The sequence below is a fragment of the Typopeltis vanoorti genome, chromosome 5 (assembly GCF_054136105.1).
Source record: "Typopeltis vanoorti isolate ZY-2024b chromosome 5, IOZ_Tvanoo_1.0, whole genome shotgun sequence".
NCBI lineage: Eukaryota > Metazoa > Arthropoda > Arachnida > Uropygi > Thelyphonidae > Typopeltis > Typopeltis vanoorti.
The window spans coordinates 138,192,592-138,212,410 of NC_143553.1; the positions used below are offsets into that span (position 1 = coordinate 138,192,592).

General features: G+C 37.5%; 1 protein-coding gene across 2 annotated transcripts in view; it reads right to left on the minus strand.

Moving 5' to 3' along the window:
• Positions 1-9,639, minus strand: part of LOC150106864 (tRNA (guanine(10)-N(2))-methyltransferase TRMT11) — a 203,618-nt gene extending 193,979 nt beyond the window's left edge. For both annotated transcript variants that reach the window (XM_090392774.1, XM_090392773.1), the window contains exon 1: positions 9,425-9,639. In XM_090392774.1, coding sequence (XP_090248900.1) covers positions 9,425-9,499 — 75 coding nt within the window. In that variant the 5' untranslated portion in view covers positions 9,500-9,639. The remainder of the gene's footprint in view (positions 1-9,424) is intronic.
• Between the last annotated feature and the right edge of the window lie 10,180 nt (positions 9,640-19,819).

A 19,819-nucleotide genomic window follows, 5' to 3' on the forward strand; every position in this document is an offset into this window, starting at 1 on the left:
GCAAAATATATCCTAAAAGAGTTACGTTAAATGATTTTAAACAACAACAACAAAAAAAACCCCGGCAGTGATTTTTATTAAATGCAAAAAATGCTTTAAAAACACCTGAAATATTTCTATGTATTTCCTACCATCTCAAATAAATTAATTCTTTAATGCCTTTCCCAAAAAGAGGAAGCAAAAACTCTTTCACTCCTAACTTATGGGATAGTGCTGGCAGACATCCAGGTTCCACGAACCCTTCATCAACATTAGTAATAGAGTTCATTATTACTGACAACCAGACATTATTATTATTACATAATATTACGTAGGCCTCGCCTACTCCCTATAAGGGAATAAAGGGCGTTAGCTGATTTATATTATTTATTTATTATTACGTAACACCTCCAGGAGTCCAAAGACTCATTGAGGGAGGGCACCTCCTCTACAACTCTCCATTTCCACCACCCGCAAATACCGTCATCATCTACACCAGGGTTGTCCAAAGCACTGCCTGCAGGCCGCATGTGGCCCGTGGTGCGATTTTGTGCAGCCTGCCTGTGGGTTTTGATTTTCACGAGCAAAAAAATAAAATGACAATTTGAATCAAATGCATATTAGATATTTTAATTTTATCACTAATCGATAATCTTGATGTTAGTAATTTTATTTGGTGTTTTTACATCACTATATATCCGTGTGTTTTTCAAATATTAGATGTGTCAAAGAAGCATTCTTTGTTCCAACTTTTTTGTTCCAATCTGCATTCTCACGTTCCCCATGAGAGAACTCACGGGGAATGTTAGCGTCCAATTAGTGTTGTTAGTTTGTTCAGTTTGTTAGATTCAAAAATAGTTTTTCCAAAAAGCTGTTCAGAACTTATTTCAAGAGCCTAAAATCTTCATACATTTTTCTTCTTTGCAAAATTAGAAAATGAAATGATCAAATACAATTATAAAAGCATGTATAAATTATCCTATCCTATCAGTGGTCCTAACAGGTACTCAAGGGTCACGACCTTTCCAAGTATTCCTGGACTCCGCAACCATAACTCGAGGATAACGTGGATAGTCCTATGCCTCCAGGTGTGTCCCATATCTACATATGCGTGCGTTCATGGGCTGGTTTACCTGTTCTGGGGGACGAAAAATCTGAGTTTCCAGGTGAAAAAAACTCCCTACACTGTATGAGACTGGCTAGCTCACCTTTCATTGAAAGAGACCAGATAAAGGTTCCTCACATCACTGAGGGAATCAAATCCAGGTCTTTCAAACCAAATGGCTTTGTCTATACTGAATGAGATACGGAGACTCATGTATAAATTATATTAATATTTTTGTAATTAAAAAAAAACATATTTAGAGTATGCTATCATATTTCAGGTATTATTGTGTACTGTAAATGTTATTCTAATTCTAATTTTGTCCTCTCTCAATATATATATACGAGGGTGGTCTGAAAGGTTCTCAGTCTCGACCATAGATTATTATTATTATTATCATCTCAGGCAACTCCAAGGAGTCGACAGACTCATCGAGAGAGGCCCTAACATCATGTCAAGAGCAACTATTCAACATTCACACAGTATCTATCATACACCTTGCCTTGAACTCATTCACGGTCATAACACCCACAACAGACTCTGGCAGCTTATTCCACTCATTCATCACTCTCCAAGTAAAAAACCTAGTTCTAACACCCCTGCTAACCACACTCTTGCCCAGCTTCCATTTATGGCCCCTAGTCCTCCCACCACCAATCCTATTCTCAAAAATATCTTCTGGATTAACCCTATAGAAATCCTTCAGTATTTGAATGTCTCAATCATATCACCCCTTTTCTGCCTATCAACCAATTTTTGCAACTCACAAATCTTCAACCTGTTCTCATAAGGTTCATTCCACAGACCTGCTATCATCTTGGTCACTAGTCTCTGGATCCTCTCCACCTCCTCTCCATCAAGAAGAAAACCTGGCGCCCATATCTGGGTACAGTAGGCTAGATGGGTTCTTATCAAGGCTCGATATAGAGGAACAATAACTTGTTTGTCTCTGCTTGTTAAAGTATTTTTCAGCAACCAAGTGATTTGATGAGCTGTTTTGGCCACTTTTGCAATGTGCCCCTAAACTTCAACTCCCTATCCACCAACACTTCCAAATCCCTGGCCTCATCAATCTCCTGGAGTACGGTTCCACCAATGTGATATACTGCTGCTAATCTTTTCACTCCAAAATGCATAACCTTACACTTTGGCACATTAAATTGACATCCATTTTTCCTAGCCCAGTCCTCCAAACTATCCAAATCATCCTGTAAAATTTTGACATCCTGTGCACTCACAATTGTTCTACCCAACTTTGCATCATCAGCAAACACGTGAACACTTCCTCTCAGATCCTTTCCTATATCATTAATGAACAAATTGAAAAGTAGTGGTCCAAGAACAGAGCCCTGTGGCACTCCACTAGTCACAAGCCGTCTTTTGGACTCTACTCCTGAATAAACCACTCTCTGGTATCTCTCCATCAACCACCCTCCTATCCATCTCACCAACCCTATATCCATCCCCATCTGCTCCAGTTTACTGATTAGAGTAACATGTGGTATCCTGTCAAAGGCTTTGGCAAGGTCCAGTAGAATCTGTAAACCCATTACCCTTATCCAGTTCAGCTGTCACTGTGTTATAAAACATGAGCAAGTTACTGAGGCATGATCTACCCTTCACAAAACCATGTTGTTCCCCATACAGTATCCCATTTTCATCTATCTAGTCCTGTATTCTTCTCTTGACTAATTTCTTCAAGACCTTACAACGATTCCTGATATGCTAATCAGTCGGTAATTTACAACAGCAGTCTTGGAACCTCCTTTATGCAGTGGAACTATTTTCCCCTTTTTCCATCCCCTCGGGACTAACCCAGACCCAAGACTCAAATTAAACAAAATGATCAAGGGTACTGACAATTCTTTAGTCGCTTCACGTACAACACGAGCTGGTATACCATCCAATCCCACAGATGTATTGACATTGAAGTTTTGCAATAGACTACTTAGATGGCAACACCATCGGCACGATTTATTTTTTCTAAGTTGGTACATCTGTCATAGGCATCCATGTGAAACTGCAAGTCATTCTATCAAGTGGTTTGTTCCATACAGCTATCTGAAGCAAAAGTGTTGTCTGTATCCTTTGAAATGGATAAAATTGAGTATCATGCAGTTATAAAATTCTTTGTAAAAGAAGGTTTAACACCAAATAAAATTCATTCGAAGTTCATAAAAGATTATGGGCACTCTTCTCCTTCGTTTTCGACAATTAAGAAATGGGCTGCCAAGTTTAAACGTGGCCATACCAGCTTTGAAGATGATCAATGTGAAGGACATCCAAAAAGTGTAACACTATAAATCATTGAACATGTGCACAATATGGTGTTGGTATGGTAATGGTGCTGGAGCATCACTGGAATAAATGTATTAGTCTTAAGGGAGATTATGTTGAAAAATAAAAATAATTTTGAAATTATAAATATGTTTTTTCATTGTTCGGCCGAGAACTTTTCAGACCACCCTTGTATACATATATATACACACACACGCATGGGGGGATGCTTAACCACCCAATCTGTCATGACGTGTAGATATACACATCAAGGTTACCATGGATGCAAAGTGCATCAATGGTATTAAAATTGTAATACCATTTATATTACACTGAAATATATGATGGGTACGAAGTGGTGAGGAGTGATGTATTTTATCCATATTGATAGCGACATGATTAAAGATAACTGTATAACTGAGAGGAGACTTCCACATAGCCTTTATATAGCCAGACACAACCAAATTCTCCTACCTGAACATTTTTTGAAGAATATCCTAGTAATAATTTTGTACTTAAAAAAAAAAAATTGTAGCTAATATTAGGATTAATTTGCAGATGAAAATTAATTAATAAGATCAGTAAACCAGTCTAACAAACAAATCTGAAAACAAACCCCAACCCAACATCACCAGAGTTAAAGATCGGTACAATCAACGTAAGAAGCCTGAATGGCAAAGAAATGGAGCTAGCTGAGGAATTAGATAAGTACCAGATCGACATAATAGGGGTGACTGAAACAAAAAAGACAAAAACTGGTGAGTATACCACATTGGTGGAACTGTGGTATACTCATATGTACTCCAAGAGATTGATGAGGCCAGGGACTTGGGAGTGTTGGTGGATAGGGAGATGAAGTTTAGGGGGCACATTGCGAAAGTAGCTAAATCAGCTCATCAACTCACTTGGTTGTTGAAAAATACCTTGACGAGCAGAGAAAAACAAGTTATTGTACCTCTGTACCGAGCCCTGATAAGACCTCATCTCGACTACTGTGCCCAGATTTGGTCACCTCGTCCTCCCCATCAAGAAGGAACTTCTTGATGGGGAGGAGGTTGAGAGGATCCAGAGGCGAGTGACTAAGATGATAGCAGGTCTATGGAATGAACCATATGAGAACAGGTTGAAGATTTGTGGGTTGCAGAAACTAGTTGATAGGCAGAAAAGGGGAGATATGATTGAGACATTCAAATTGCTAAAAGGATTCTATAGGATTAATTCAGATGATATTTTTGAGATCAGGACTGGTGGTGGGAGAACTAGGGGACACCCATGGAAGCTGGGCAAGAGCGTGGTTAGCAGGGGTGTTAGAGCTGGGTACTTTACTTTTAGAGTGGTAAATGAGTGGAATAAGCTGCCAGAGTCTGTTGTGGGTGCTATGACAGTGAGCGAGTTCAAGGCAAGGTATGATAGATACTGTGAGAATGTTGAACAGCTGTGTGAACATGATGTTTAGGGCCTCCCTCGATGAGTCTAAGGACTCCTGGAGTAGCCCGTGGTAATAATAATAATAATAATAATAATAATAATGATCTTTCTGAGCAATAAATACAAAATGTTATATTCAGGCAATAACAATCATGGAAAAGAAGGAGTAGCCATAGTATTCAACACAAAATACGAGGCTAATCTTCTTGAATGGCAGTCAGTCTCAAGTAGAGTAATGTGGGCAAATATGAGAATGGGGAACTGGACAATGAGACTTATTTGTGCCTATGGTCCCACAGAAGGTTCTACTAAGGTAGAAGTGGAGGAATTTTTTGACGCTTTAGAAAAAGCAACTGACACAATGAAAAAGGAAAAGTTGGTCCTTGTTGGGGATCTAAATAGCAGAGTAGGAAATGATTGTGAGACATACAAAAATATTTTAGGAAAATTTGGAGAAAAGAGCAAAGCTAATAATAATGGCAAATATCTGTTGGATTTCTGCTCAGGACATGGACTAGTTATTACTAACACCATGTTCCAACATAAAAATGTGCACAAATTCACATGGAGAGAAGAGGCTAGGAATAAGAAAAGTCTCATTGACTATGTTATTGTTGATAGTGATGTTTTCTCCCTGGTGCAGGACACCAGAGTGTACAGAGGATTTGATATTGGAAGTGATCACTATTTAGTCTCGAGCAGGATAAAATTGAATTTCATATTGAAAAGAATAACATGTAAGAAAGTTTTAAAGCGAATAAAAGTTGAGCAGCTCTCAGATGTGAACTGTAGACTAAAATATAAAAAGATTATTGAAAAGAAAATGAAAGAGTTTGAGAACAGGAATCAAACCTTGGAGATTCAGTGGCAAACTCTGAAGAAAACATTGATTGATTCTGCCAGCGAGGCATGTGGTGAGGTTGTGTGCAAGGATAAAAAAATCAGAACTCCCTGGTGGACACAGGAAGTTAAAGAGGCAGTGAAGGAAAAGAAGAAAGCATATCAAAAGTTCCTGGCAAATAAATCAGCTTTTACTCTTACAGAATACAGAGACAAATGTAAGAAAGCTAAACAGTGTGTAAAACTAGATAAACAAAAGTCATGGGAGGACTTTGGCAAGAATATAGAAAATTAATACCAAGAAGGTGGCAAAATATTGTGGAGGTTCTTGAAGAAGCTTAGGAATGGAGGAAAGAGTGCTGTAAAAGGAGTTAGAGATGATAAAGGTGACATGAAAACAGGAGAAAAAGAAATCCTTGAAGTATGGAGTAATTACTTTGAAAAACTGCTAAATGAAACAAGCAGTGATGACAGCACAGTAATAAAAAACACTGACCAGGCATGCAGTCAGGAATACATATCCATACTTGAAGTAGAAAAAGCCATCAAAGGCTTGAAATGTGGAAAGGCAGCAGGAGTAGATGATATTCGACCAGAAATGCTGAAGTATGGTGGTATAAAAGTCTTACAGTGGCTGCACTGCATAGTTCAGAAGGTGTGGACAGAGGGACGAATTCCCGATGATTGGAGTAGAGCTCTCATAGTACCCATATATAAAAAGAAAAATAAAACTGAATGTGAGAATTACAGAGGTATTTCCCTTCTTAGTGTTCCTGGCAAGATCTATGCAAGTATACTTGAGAAACGGTTGAGAAGAATTGTGGCAGAAAAGCTTGGTGAAGAACAAGCTGGATTCAGGCCAAATAGAGGCTGTCAGGATCAGATCTTCGCTTTACGACAAATAGTCGAGAAAGCATAGGAATATAATAAAGATCTGTATTTAAGTTTTGTCGATTTGGAAAAGGCATATGACAAGGTGCCAAGAGAGAAGCTATTCAATACGCTGCAGTTATATGGTGTCAATGGGGCATTATATCAAGCAATACTTAGTCTTTATTTGAGTTGTAAGTCAGCAGTTAGAATTGAAGGAAGTACAGGAAGATGGATTAATGTTAAATCTGGTGTGAGAGAAGGATGTACATTATCCCCTCTGTTATTCATTATCTATATGGATCACATTATGAAGGAAAGTGATATTAAACCTGATATCAGAATTGGAGATGTTAATGTCAGCTCTTTGCTTTATGTGGATGATGTTATACTTCTAAATAAATCCGCTACAAGTCTTCAAGATTCTCTGACTAAATTGAATAACTGTTGTAATAGATATGGTATGAAGGACAGCAATAAAAAGACAAAGACAATGAAAATAGGCAGAATCATTGAAAATGTCAACTGTGTTGTGAATGGAGAAACTGTGGAACAAGTAAAACATTTCAGCTACTTAGGTTACGATTTTTACTGAAGATGGTAAATTAAATATAGAAATAGACAACAGAATCAGCAAAGCTGGTATGGTGGGAAGTCAATTGAATAAATACATATGGAATAAGAGAGAAATTAGTCGGAACACTAAATTAGCTGAATACAAGACAGTGTTCAAACCAGTTTTAACTTATGGATCTGAGAGCTGGGTCAGAAGTAAAACACTTGATCAAAGACTAGAGACTGCAGATATGAGAGTCCTGAGAAAGATTAGATGTGTGAACAGATGGCATCAATGGCAATATCATATTAAAAATGAGGATATTAGGAAAGAACTTGACATTGTCAGCATCCAGGAATGCGTTAGCAGAGCTAATCTCAGGTGGTATGGTCACTTAAATAGAATGGGAGAGGAAAGATTAGCAAAACAAGTGTTCTCTGCCAGATTGGCAGGAAAACGACCCAGAGGAAGACCAAGATATAGGTGGATTGATATGGTACAAAGTGCCTTAGATGATAGAAATATAAGATCTGATAATGTTGGAGTCTTGACAAGCAACAGACTGATTTGGAGGAAAATTGTAGATAGGAAGTTAGTAATGATGTAAATTTTTCATGTAGTACTGTCATATCCTGTACACCCCTTGAGGGTACATGGCAGGAATTTGATGATGATGATGATAAACCAGTCTAAGAACCATTCTGCTAAAGAAAATGCTTTAATGTTTACAATGAAAGAAACATAGTACCTCCATAATGTGATCAGAAGAACAACAGGATATGCATCTTTCTGTTGGAAAAGACCTGGTTTGATTTTTTTTTTTTTATAAAAAAGAGCACTCATTATTATGTTTTTTTTTTTTTACAATGAAAGTGAGTTAACAGGTTTCATATGAAGGGATCAGGGTTTTTTTGCTTCCCAAAACTCTTTTTTTGCTTCTCAAGAACCTATAGCACATTAGTGCTATAGGTTCTTGTTCAAATATCTCAATCAGTAATGACAACACTCTGGATGGAAAGATTTGGGTTCCAATCCCATTTGGATATGGATCGGCCAGTTAAATATGGAGGTGGCAGTGTTCTACCAGAACAGAGACAAAGTGGCTAGAGAATACATGCAATGAAAGATATCACAAACCGTGGATAGGATTCATTGCCCTATAATGATGTTTATTAGATTTTTATGAAGCTAAATTACTTAGATGTGATAGACCCTTCCAGGCAATGCATTCCAACTGCAATCCACACAAAAAAACCTACTACTCAATCCTCTCCCTCTTTTCATTATGTTGACCCCACATAAGGAAGGTCACAACACCTATAACACTGTAGTGCCATGTGTGGGCAAGTGACTAAGGAGTAAAATGTAACCTGTTGATATGTTTCTTAAAGAGTGGGAGGTGTGCTCAATGGGGGAAAAACAGTATGGAGGAGATTGTTCCAAAGAATAAAGTTGAATGGAATGAAGGAAGCTGATGAGAAATGTTCGGTGGGTTCAAAGTCAGACAGTGCATGGGTTCTGGGCAGTGGTGCTCTGTTTCAGCGCTGTGCCTGTTCTATAGGTACTTTCATGGGCACTGCCTCTGAATTGGCTGCTACCATTCTTCCACTTTCTTCTGACCATGGTAGAAATGCCCATGAAAGTACTAGAACAGGCACAGCACTGAAACAGAGCACGTATGATAAAGTGATTGAAGGGTTGTCTATTAAGTGGCCTGCCCTCTTCTGAATATCATCAAGAATTCATTGAGGTCTTGGGTGCTCCAACTCCAATATGGGAGCAGTACTCCAAAGTTGGATGGATCTGAAACTTATAAAATGTTAACAGTTGGGAGGAAGAGAAGTAATTTTTAGAACGGAAAAGCACATCAAACTTTTTAGAGGCTAAAAAGGTTATGTAAGTAATATGTTTGTGCTAGGATAAACTGGATGCGATAATCAACCCAATAGAATGTTGGTTCCATTTAAGCAATGATTTTGTATATGCCCTCCTGTTTTTTTACACATTGTTACAAATGTTTCTATATAATATTTTTTTTCTTTTGCAAACCATTCGCTTTTAGAAATGTTTTCTAACATTAGTTAGGTCATTCTTTATATTTTCTACAACAGAGTAATTCAAACCGTGAAAAGAACGACAACGATCAAACCATTGTATGTGAAACAATTATCCAAGTAAACTTGTATCAAAAAGAAAGCACTGCACAAGTTAATAATCGTTTGCTATACGGGTGATAACGTAAGTGGTACTACTTCCGCGTTGAACTATTCGGCGGATTCAGTACTGACTGACTAAGCTATTCTATAATCGTGACAATTGTGTAGTGTTTAAAAGTGAAAATAACTTTTCGGTAAATCAGTAATACTTGCCGGTATTCGAAACAAAGTAAGTTCGTGTGCATATCTTAGAAGTATCCTACAATTATCCGAAAGTGAAGTTTTCATGGTGACTATTAAATTAATACACAATCAAAAAAAAAGTATTTAAAGAACACGTAAAATCCATTTCACGTAAATAAAAACACACACACAAAACCGCATTAATTAACCACACGTACAAATATCGATACAACCACGCTTGTAAACACGACTAGAAAATTTCATCATTTTACTGATTATACCGGTAGGGGATATCAAAGACTAGATTGTCACACCTCGTTATTATTTATAGCTATTTAATATGTATTTATGAAATGTTGACATTCGATTTCTGATTTTTTTTAAAATGAAAGCGAGAGTAGATCAGATTCCAACGAGTTTATAAAAGTTCTCATAATAATAATAATAATAATAATAATAATAATAATAATAATAATAATAATAATAATAATAATAATAATAATAATAAATCAGCTAACGCCTTTTTATTCCAATATAGGGAGTAAGCGAGGCCATTTAGCCCTATCTAACTTTTGGAGACTGAGTGGGCAGTTAATCTCCACTGGTAGCCAATACGAGATAGCTGGCCCAAGGCTATCACTAATTAAGCGGCACACAGTGAAGAGAGAGACGGCTCAACAAGTGCCCTCATCTCGTGGTCCCTAACCCTAACACAATATATTTAATGTCTGAAATAATGTGGGTTCTACAGTCGATTTTCTTGAGTTTATGTGACAAAAAACCCGAGTTTCGGGGAGAAAAAACCCGCTTGCCCGTGTCAGAGATCGACTAACTCGGGATCCATTCGAAAAATGACTTAGAAAAATTTCCTCTAGTCGACGACTAGATTCGAAACAAAGTCTTCCTTCGTGCGGTCAAGCGTTGTAGTCTGCAAACGCCACATGCACTGAGATAATAACAAAAAAAATTGGCCTGTGTACCTCAGTGGAAGTGACGCTTGCATCCTCCGCGCTTGGCGGTCCGAAAGTAGACTTAAGTTCAAGTCTAGTCGCCAACTGGAGGAACTCCTAAGCCTATCTTCGACCGGTTGTTCCGAGTTAGTCGATCTCTGGCATTGGCGAGCGGTTTTTTCTCCCGGAAACTCGGGTTATTCGTCCCGTAAACTGAAGAAAATCGACAGTAAATCCTACATTATTCCAGACAGTAATATATCCTGTTAGGGTTAGGTATCAAGAGATGGCAGCAATTGTTTGTCTGCTCTTCATTGGTTGCCTTCTATAATTAGTGATAGCGATGGGTCAGCTATCCCTGATTGACTACCACTGGAAATTGAACTGCCCACTCAGTCAACAAAAGCTAGATAGGGTTGAAAGCCTTGCCTAGCTGGTATTTTATATTTATTATCACAAACCACTCAGCCAGCCTGGTTGGCCGAGTGGCGAGTGGTTAGCATATCCGCTCTCCAGCCAAAAGACTGGGGAGTTCGAATTCCGCCGTGGGCTTGGATGTTTTTGATTATCTATGAAAATACTAGTGGTAGTAGTGAGCGGTAGATGGCGATGGTGTAGTTGTGGTTCATTGTAGTCGGTGGATTGTGGGAGGTGGAGATAGAGACAGCTGTAGAGTAGATGCCCTCCCTTGATGAGTCTTTGGACTCCCTGAAGGTGTCAAGTAATAAAAAAAAAAAAAAAAAAAAATCAGCTAACGCCTTTTTATTCCCGTATATACGGGAGTAGGCGAGGCCATTTAGCCCTATCTAACTTTTGGAGACTGAGTGGGCAGTTCAATCTCCACTGGTACCCAATCAGAGACAGATGGCCCAAGGCTATCACTAATTAAGCGGTACGCAGTGAAGAGAGACGGCTCAAATGTGCCGCCATCTCGTGGTCTCTAACCCTAACACAATATATTTAATGTCTGAAATAATGTGGGTTCTACGGTCGATTTTCTTGAGTTTACAGGACGAAAAACCCGAGTTTCCGGGAGGAAAAACCTGCTTGCCCGTGCCAGAGATCGACTAACTCGGGAACCGGTCGAAAAAAGGCTTAGAAAAATTTCCTCTAGTCGCCGACTAGACTCGAAACCAAGACTTCCTTCGTGCGGCCTAGCGCGATGGTGTGCAAACGCCACATCCACTGAGCTACACAGGCTCCTCAAGTAATAATAATAATAATAATAATAATAATAATAATAATCAAATTCGCAGGACCTGGTTCAAGACAATGTATTTTTCTTATAAGACTCAATTTTGAATCATAAAATATCAGTCTCCTTGATGACATCTTGAATCGATAAGGAAGTTTGAGCGTCAATGACCTCAAGAGTCATGGAAGAGGTTGCTAAGCTACTGCTAGAGCCTCATTAGCATGGCAGATAAGGAGGTAGGTGTTAGACTGAGAGATGCTCTGCTCTTCTACTGGGGTTTTGCTTTTAGCACGTTATCTTACCAAGTAAAAATCTCACGATTTTCATAATAAAAAAATCCTTGAATATCAGAAATAATAGATCACAACCAGGAAGTATAAACTTAAAAGATTGTGACTCTTGGTAAATAAAAAAAATAAATCAGCTGATGCCTTTCATTCCTTTATAAGGAGTAGGTGAGGCCTTTATATCCTGTCTAGCTTTTGGAGACTGAGTGGACAGTTCAATCTCCACCAGTAGTCAATCAAAGATAGCTGGCCCATATCTATCGCTAATTATATGCAGCCACATATGAAGATACCGCCCAACAAGTGCTGCAATCTCTTGGTACCTAACTCTTACAGGATATGTTACTGTCTGAAATAATGTGAGTTCTATCGTGGATTTTCTTGAGTTTTCGGGAGCAAAAACCTGCTTGCCAGAGATCAACTAACTTAGGAAACGGTCGAACAAAGGCTTAGAAGAAGTTCCACCAGTCAGCGACTAGATTTGCACCTAAGTCTAATTTCGAGCGACCAAGCGCAGAGGACGCAAGCGTCACCTCCACTGAGCTACACAGGCCTTAGTAAATTATTATTATTATTATTATTATTATTATTATTATTATTATTATTATTATTATTATTATTATTATAAAAAAATCAGCTAAACACCTTTTATTCCCTCATAGGGAGTAGGTTAGACCTTTAAACCCTGTCTAGCTTTTGAAGACTCGGTGGGCAGCTCAATCTCCACAAGATGCCAATCAGAGAAAGCTGGCACATGTCTGTTACTCATTATAGGCCGCACCAATGAAGAAAGACGGGCAAATTAGTGCTGCCATCTCTTGGTACCTAACCTAACAGGATATGTTACTGTCTGAAATAATGTGAGTGCTACGATCGATTTTCTTGAGTTTTACAGGACGAAAGGCCCGTGTTTCTGGGAGTAAAATACCTCTTGCCCTTGCCAGATTTCGATTAACTCGGGAACCAATCAAAGATCGCCTTCAAAAAGAGTTTCTCCAGAGACTAGACTGGAACTTATGTCTACCTTCGGGCGGCCTAGTGCAGAGGATGCAAGCTTCACTACCACTGAGTTGCACAGGCCTTATTATTACTATATTTACATAATTGATACAGAGTCAAAACAAGATATCATTTAAACAACAATTTCATTGGTGGTACAGAGCAATTCAGATTCTACACAAAAATTTAAGAATAGTCTCTGAGGTAGCGAGATAAAATATAGAATGTTTCAAGTAATGCTGTTTTTTGTAGATCATAATGGCTCACTTTGATGAAGTTTAATTGCTGTAAATAGTTGGACAGCTTTTTTGAAATTGCACCAAGTGCACGGATAAGTATTGGGATGATTTTTGTGTGTTTAAGCCACAGCCGGCCAACTTCGATTGCCAGATCTCGATATTTAGTAATTTTTTCCAGTTTTTTGTTGTTAATGTTGCTATCACTGGGTACTGAGATATCAATAATTCAAACCTGTCGATGTTAGATGATTGTGATGTCAGGTCTATTGTTGTCCAAATGTCGATCAGTTTGTATTCTAGTCCCAGAGAATTTTTGCTGTTTCGTTTTCTAATACTGTCTCTATTTTATGCTGCCACCAGTTATCAGATATAAAAACTCACATATTTTTTGCATATATGTCAATGAATTATTTAGACTACTTGATCATGATGGTATCTATAGTCAGTTTGAGCTATCTTGCTGCAGACACTGATTAGATGTTCTACAGTCTCATCTTTCTGCTTGCATAATCTGTATTTGCTGTTATTATTGTTCAAAATTTTGCTTTCTTGCATTAGTTTTTAATGCCTGTTCTTGAGCTGCTAGAATAAATCCTGTTGTTTTTTAATATATCCATATTATAGCCAATGCCACGTCTTATCCACGTCAATTTTGTCCTCATGATCTCGAAGAAATTAGCCATGCAAGGGTTTATTTTTCCAGCGCAAATAACGATTATTTTGCTGATCCTTTTTTGTAATCAGATTTGTTTCCAATTGCTTTTAGAAGGCCCTCTTGTGTCAGAGCTTGATGCATTTACTCAGAGCTATTGTCGTTGTAACTTTTTAAGCTAATTTATTCTTCTTCCACATTCTATCTCACTTGAAACAGACCTTGTCCACCTATTCTCCTTGTTAGGTACAAATGGTCAACATCACTTTTTGGATGAAATGCATGATGCATAGTCATTAGTTTTTTAGTTTTGCTGTACAATTTATCCAGGTCTTCCTTTTTTGAATCTTTATTGATATTATTATTATTATAATAAGAGTGATCACAGTTAAATAGCAACAAGACACATGAAACTAAATAATAAAATCTTTGACTGACAAATTTGTCCATTTTGGGCCTTATCCAAGGGCCTCAGAATCGATTAGATGTGTGTGTGTGGTAATGGTGGTGGTTTTTCCCTAGCAGTCGTATTCAACCCTAGGTGATTTTATGTAAAAAATCTCACCGAGTGTTCTTAGTGAGATTTTGTACAGGGTAGTTCACCATCGCTTCCCTCCCCCCAATTTCATATGGGCTCAGTACCGGCATATATTCATGACTGTAATGCATGTGTGTTATGTGTGTTTATGGGGCCGGTTTTCCTGTTCTGGGGGACGATAAACCTGAGTTTCCAGGTGAAAAAAAACCCATACATCCGTATGAGACCAACTAACTCACCATTCTTCAAAAGATACCAGATAAAGTTTCCTCGTGTCACCGACGAGAATCGAAACCAGGTCTTTCTGACCAAAGGGCTTCGTCTATAATGACTCAGCCATGGAGGCTTCATAAAGTGTGAGATGTCCTTAAGAGTACAGTCTTCTGATGTTGAGATGGCGTTATAGCTGGGATGCTCAACATTTAAAGATGTTTTATAAAGGTCCTTAGTACTGCTCATATGACATTTGGAACTGTTGTTGCTTTCGTGCTCCAAAGTCGGTGAATTTCAATCTCCAGATCCCTATACTCGGTCAGTTTTTCATGCAGTGTTTCTTCTGTTATACTATCTCCTGATATTTCCACATGAACAAACTGCACTTGTTGTTCGACTACAGTGATTTCTGACATATAATGTTCAAGAGGTCTATCTGTTTGAATTTTAAAGTTCCATATTATCTTAGCATTTTCATTTTCAATAACTTTTTTAACTGTGTGCAGAGAGATTCTGTAAGTTGGAAAAACATATTTCCTTCACAAATTCCAGTGTACAGGTTTTGCTACCCAATCATGCCTTTGTTTATAGTCTGTATGAGCAATCTTTCTGCAAGAACTAATTAGATGGTCCACCGTCTCTTCTTTATATCTGAAGAGTCAGCATTTGCTATAGTTACAGATCTTTTCAATCTTCGCTTTTATTGCATTCGTTTGTAGCGATTGTTCTTGAGCATGAAATATGAGATGTATGTCTCTTTCTTGATTATTCTCTGCTGACGTCGTTGCCAAGATAAGCGACTCTTATTCTTTATAATTATTGTTATTTTCATGAGAACTCCGGAGTCATACACTCATCATCGGAGGTCCCTTTAAAGGTAGCTACTTGGAATGTCAGCAGTATGATAAAGAGGAATTGGAATTAATAAAACAGCTTGAAAAACAAAAACAGTAACATTACAGTGATAACAGAAACAAAAAAGAAGTGAAAAAGAAAAAATGATGCGGATAATTATATTACGTTCTATTCTGGAGTAGACTAATATACATTGGTGGTCTGAAAAGTTCTTGGCCTGCACAATAGATGGCAACAGTATTATCAAGATTTTGTTTTTCTAAGTTGATACATCTGTGATAAGCATCCATGTGAAATTTCAAGTCATTCTATCAAGTATTTTTTTTATGCAGCTGTCAGACACCAAAGTGTTGTTTGCATCCCCTGAATTGAATAAAATTGAGTATCGTGTGGTTAAAAAATTTCTTTGTAATGTAAAAGAAGGTTTAACGCCAAAAGAAATTCATTTAAAGTTCATAAAAGATTATGGGCACTCTTGTCCTTCGTTTTCGCCAATTAAGAAATGGGCTGCCGAAATTAAACACAGCAGATCAAAAACGCACTTGTATTAAAATCTCTGAACAATGCTTGCAGTGCTTTAACAAAAATAAAAATGATTTTGTGCGTCGATTTATTACTATGGATGCGACTTGAATTCACGAGTACAGACCAGAATTCAAATTCCAGTCAAAACAGTGGTCAGAAGCCGGATGTTCAGCGCCAGAGAAGATAAAGTTGGTTCCATCAGCAGGAAAGGTCATGGCATCGGTGTTTTGGGAAGCTAAAGAAATTTTGTTTATTAATTATCTTGAAAGGGTAAAACAATGAGCGTGGAATATTAATTCGATCTTTTAACCAGACTAGACGAAAAAATTTTTGCAGAAGAAAAAATTTACCTTTCATCAGGACAATGCACCTACCCACAAAGGTGTTTTGGCAATGGGAAAATTAAGGGATCCGCACTATGAACTGTTGGAACATCAACCCCATTTCCCAGATTCGGCACCCTCTGACTTCTGTCTCTTCCCAAAACTACAACTCTTCCTCCCTGGTCAGCGTTTTTCTTCGAATCAAGAGGTGATTGCAGCTGTAGTGAGGTATTTTGCAGATCTTACTGAGAACCGCAACAGAGATGGGATAATGGCACTGGAGTATCACTGGAATAAATGTATTAGTCTCATGGGAGATTACGTTGAAAAATAAAAAAAAAATTGAAATTATAAATTCGTTTTTTCATTGTTAGGCCAAGAACGTTTCAGACCACCCACGTATCAGAGCTTTGAGTCCATTTTAATTGATACTAAATAGAAAAATTAAATACAAAAACACATATTGTAAATGATCGAATTATAACAGTTAAATTAAAAACAAATAAAAACTACTTAAATAGCATAGGATCATATCCTCTTAAAAAAAGAAAGGATTATTTTGAAAAGCGCTATGGCAAATTACAAAACAGTTAAATAAATACAATTAAATATTAATTGTAGGTGGTGTCAATGATAGAGTTAATAATGCCAAAGATCATATGTTAATATGTAGAAATTTGAATAAATCATAATGGTCAAGAACTATTAGACTTTTACATTTTTAATCATTAAAAAAATACTTTTATGATTAATAGTTTACCTAAAATACCAAAGGTAGTGTAGGAACACATGAAGAGTGAAAAACTGTAATAAAAAAATAATCCATCAGGCGGTATATGAACTTCATGGAAAGAAAAATGAAATAATAATAAACAGAATTTATTGATTCTATTTTAAAGCAAAACATTAAAATTTTGAGAGGTATAGAAAATGCTATGAAAGAAAAAACAAGTAGCATTCAGATCATTTCTTCAAAAACAAATAAAAGAAACAGAAGTAATATCCACTAACGCCGTTTATTCTTTTACGGTGATTAGGCTAGGTCAGTTTAGGCCTTGTCAAACATTTGGAGACCTGAGTGAGCAGTTCAGTCTTCACCAGTAGCCAGGACCAGCCTTCTCTATAAATGGGGACCAGGTGCAAGAGATTTTTTAAGGCCCTAAATTGTTTTTCAAAGGTAAAAATTAAAGGATTCGAAATAAACGTATTGTAAACCCCTTACTTGCAAATGATTTTGGCACAGGAAAACAAAAAAAAACATATTCGAAATATAATACGTTTCCGCAAATGTTTATCGATTGTGCCCACTCGATGGTGGGGCCTGGGTGCATTGCACCCACCTCACCCCGAGATGGCCGAGCCTGCCAGTAGCTAATCCGAGGCTATCACTAATTTTAAGCGGTATCCAGTGAAGAGAAGGAAACAGTGTCGCCACCTCGTGGTTTCTAATCCTAACACAATATGTTATTATCTGAAGCAGTGTGTATCCTACGATCGATTTTCTTGAGCTTGTGGGATGAAAAACCTAAGTTTCCTATAAGGAAAAAACCACTTGCCGATGACAGAGATCGATTAACTCGAGAACTAGTGGAAGAAAGTCCTAGAAAAAGTTCTTCTAGAAAGAATTCCTCCGAATCATTAGGACATCTTAAGGCGTCCTAACGATGCGGACGTAAAACGCCACTTCCACTCAGTTACACTGACATACGAGTAGATAAATCCAAGTAGAGAAAGCTAATCAAGATTCACAGAATAGATTTATCAATAAAAGAGAAGACAATATATATGAAGAAAGAAATATCCTACAAAATATCATTAGAATAGAATATTAGAATAAACAGAATATTTACACCAAAGATTCTTAAAGTTTCCTCCAACAGTTATTTACAAAATAACTGTTGGAGGAAATGTGACATTCTATGTGATTGTTCAAAATCTATATTTAACAAGGGAGATAGATATTACTATGGAAAGACAGAGAAATTATTATTATTATTATTATTACCCAAGACCTCATGGAGTCAAAGACTCATCTGGGAGGTCCTTTTATCACACACACACAGCTCATCATACCTTGCCTTAAACACATTCAAACTCGCTGCAGACACCACACTCTCAGACAAGGTATTCCAATCATTTACAACTCTGCACGAAAAAAACCTGCCTCTCACTCCCCTGCTCACACCTTCTTTATACAGTTTCCAGGGATGACCTCTGGTTCTACCCCAATCTCCCACTATTTTCTCTAGAACTTCTGCAGCATTGATCCTATAACAACCCCTTACCAACTTGTAGGTCTCTATCATATCCCCCCTCTTCCTCCTCTCCACCAGACTCTGCTGCAAATTGCACCTCCTGAATCTTTCCTCATATTCGACATTCCAGGGGTAAGAGACTAGCTTAGTCAGTCGCCTTTGGACCCTTTCCAATACATTTACTAATACAGGTTACAAAGAAAATATACAATAAAAAATTGAATAAAAGACTTAGACTTGTTACAAACATAATAATAATTATAAGTTAGTCCTAAGTTCTAGTCTAGTCGCTGACTGGAGGAACTTTTTCTAAGCCTATCTTCGACCGGTTCCTGAGTTAGTCGATCTCTGGCACAGGGAAGCGTGTTTTTCCTTCCGGAAACTCGGGTTTTTCGTCCCGTAAACTCAAGAAAATCGACCGTAGTACCCACATTATTTCAGAACAGTGACATATCTTGTTAGGGTTAGGTACCAAGAGATGGCACACTTGTTTGCCAGCCTCTTCATTGGCGACTGCTATAATTAGTGATAGACATGGGTCAGCTATCTCTGATTGGCTACCGGTGGCGATTGAACTGCCCACTCAGCCTCCAAAAGCTAGATAGGGTATAAAGGCCTCGCCTACTCCCTATTAAAGAATAAAAGGCATTAGTTGATTTATATATATATATATATATATATATATATATATATTACAAGGCGGCCCGTACATAAGCCCGTACATACATCGACGAAACAAATACACTGTGACCTAATGCAGTGTCGGAATTATCACGTTTTTATTCGACCAATCGCATTCAGACTCGCCGATATTTGTTTGAGTTTGTGATTGCATGTTACAAGTCATTCCGACACTGCTCGTTTGGGCAGAGTATCGTATGCTTGCGCGCGATTTCTGTGAGATACAAAAACTTTTATTATTGGTGCCTGTTCGTAGTGATGGTGAACTATTTTTTTGCAAATCTTATTTTATTCTGTTAAAATAACATATAATTATTTATTTATTGTAGTTACAAGGCTGAATTATGACGAGTGTCACTATTGAAAATATGAAAAGAAATATTTTTTTTCAATTATCGTTACTCGAAACAAATACACAGCGATTTAACGCAGTGTCAGAATTATTGCGTTTGGTCAAATATAGCCAGACTCACCGATATTCGTTTGTGCTTGTGTTTGCGCATTACAAGTCATTCCGACACTGCTCGTTTAGGCAGTATTATCTCGTATGCTTGCACACGTTATTTCTGAGAGATACCAAACTTTTATTATTGGTGTTTGTCCGTGGTGAGGGTGAAATATTTTTAATAAAGCAATTTTTTAATATGTAAATTTATTTATTAATAAATTGGCTACTGATTAGGAAAAAAAGAATTTTTATTTTGTATATGCAG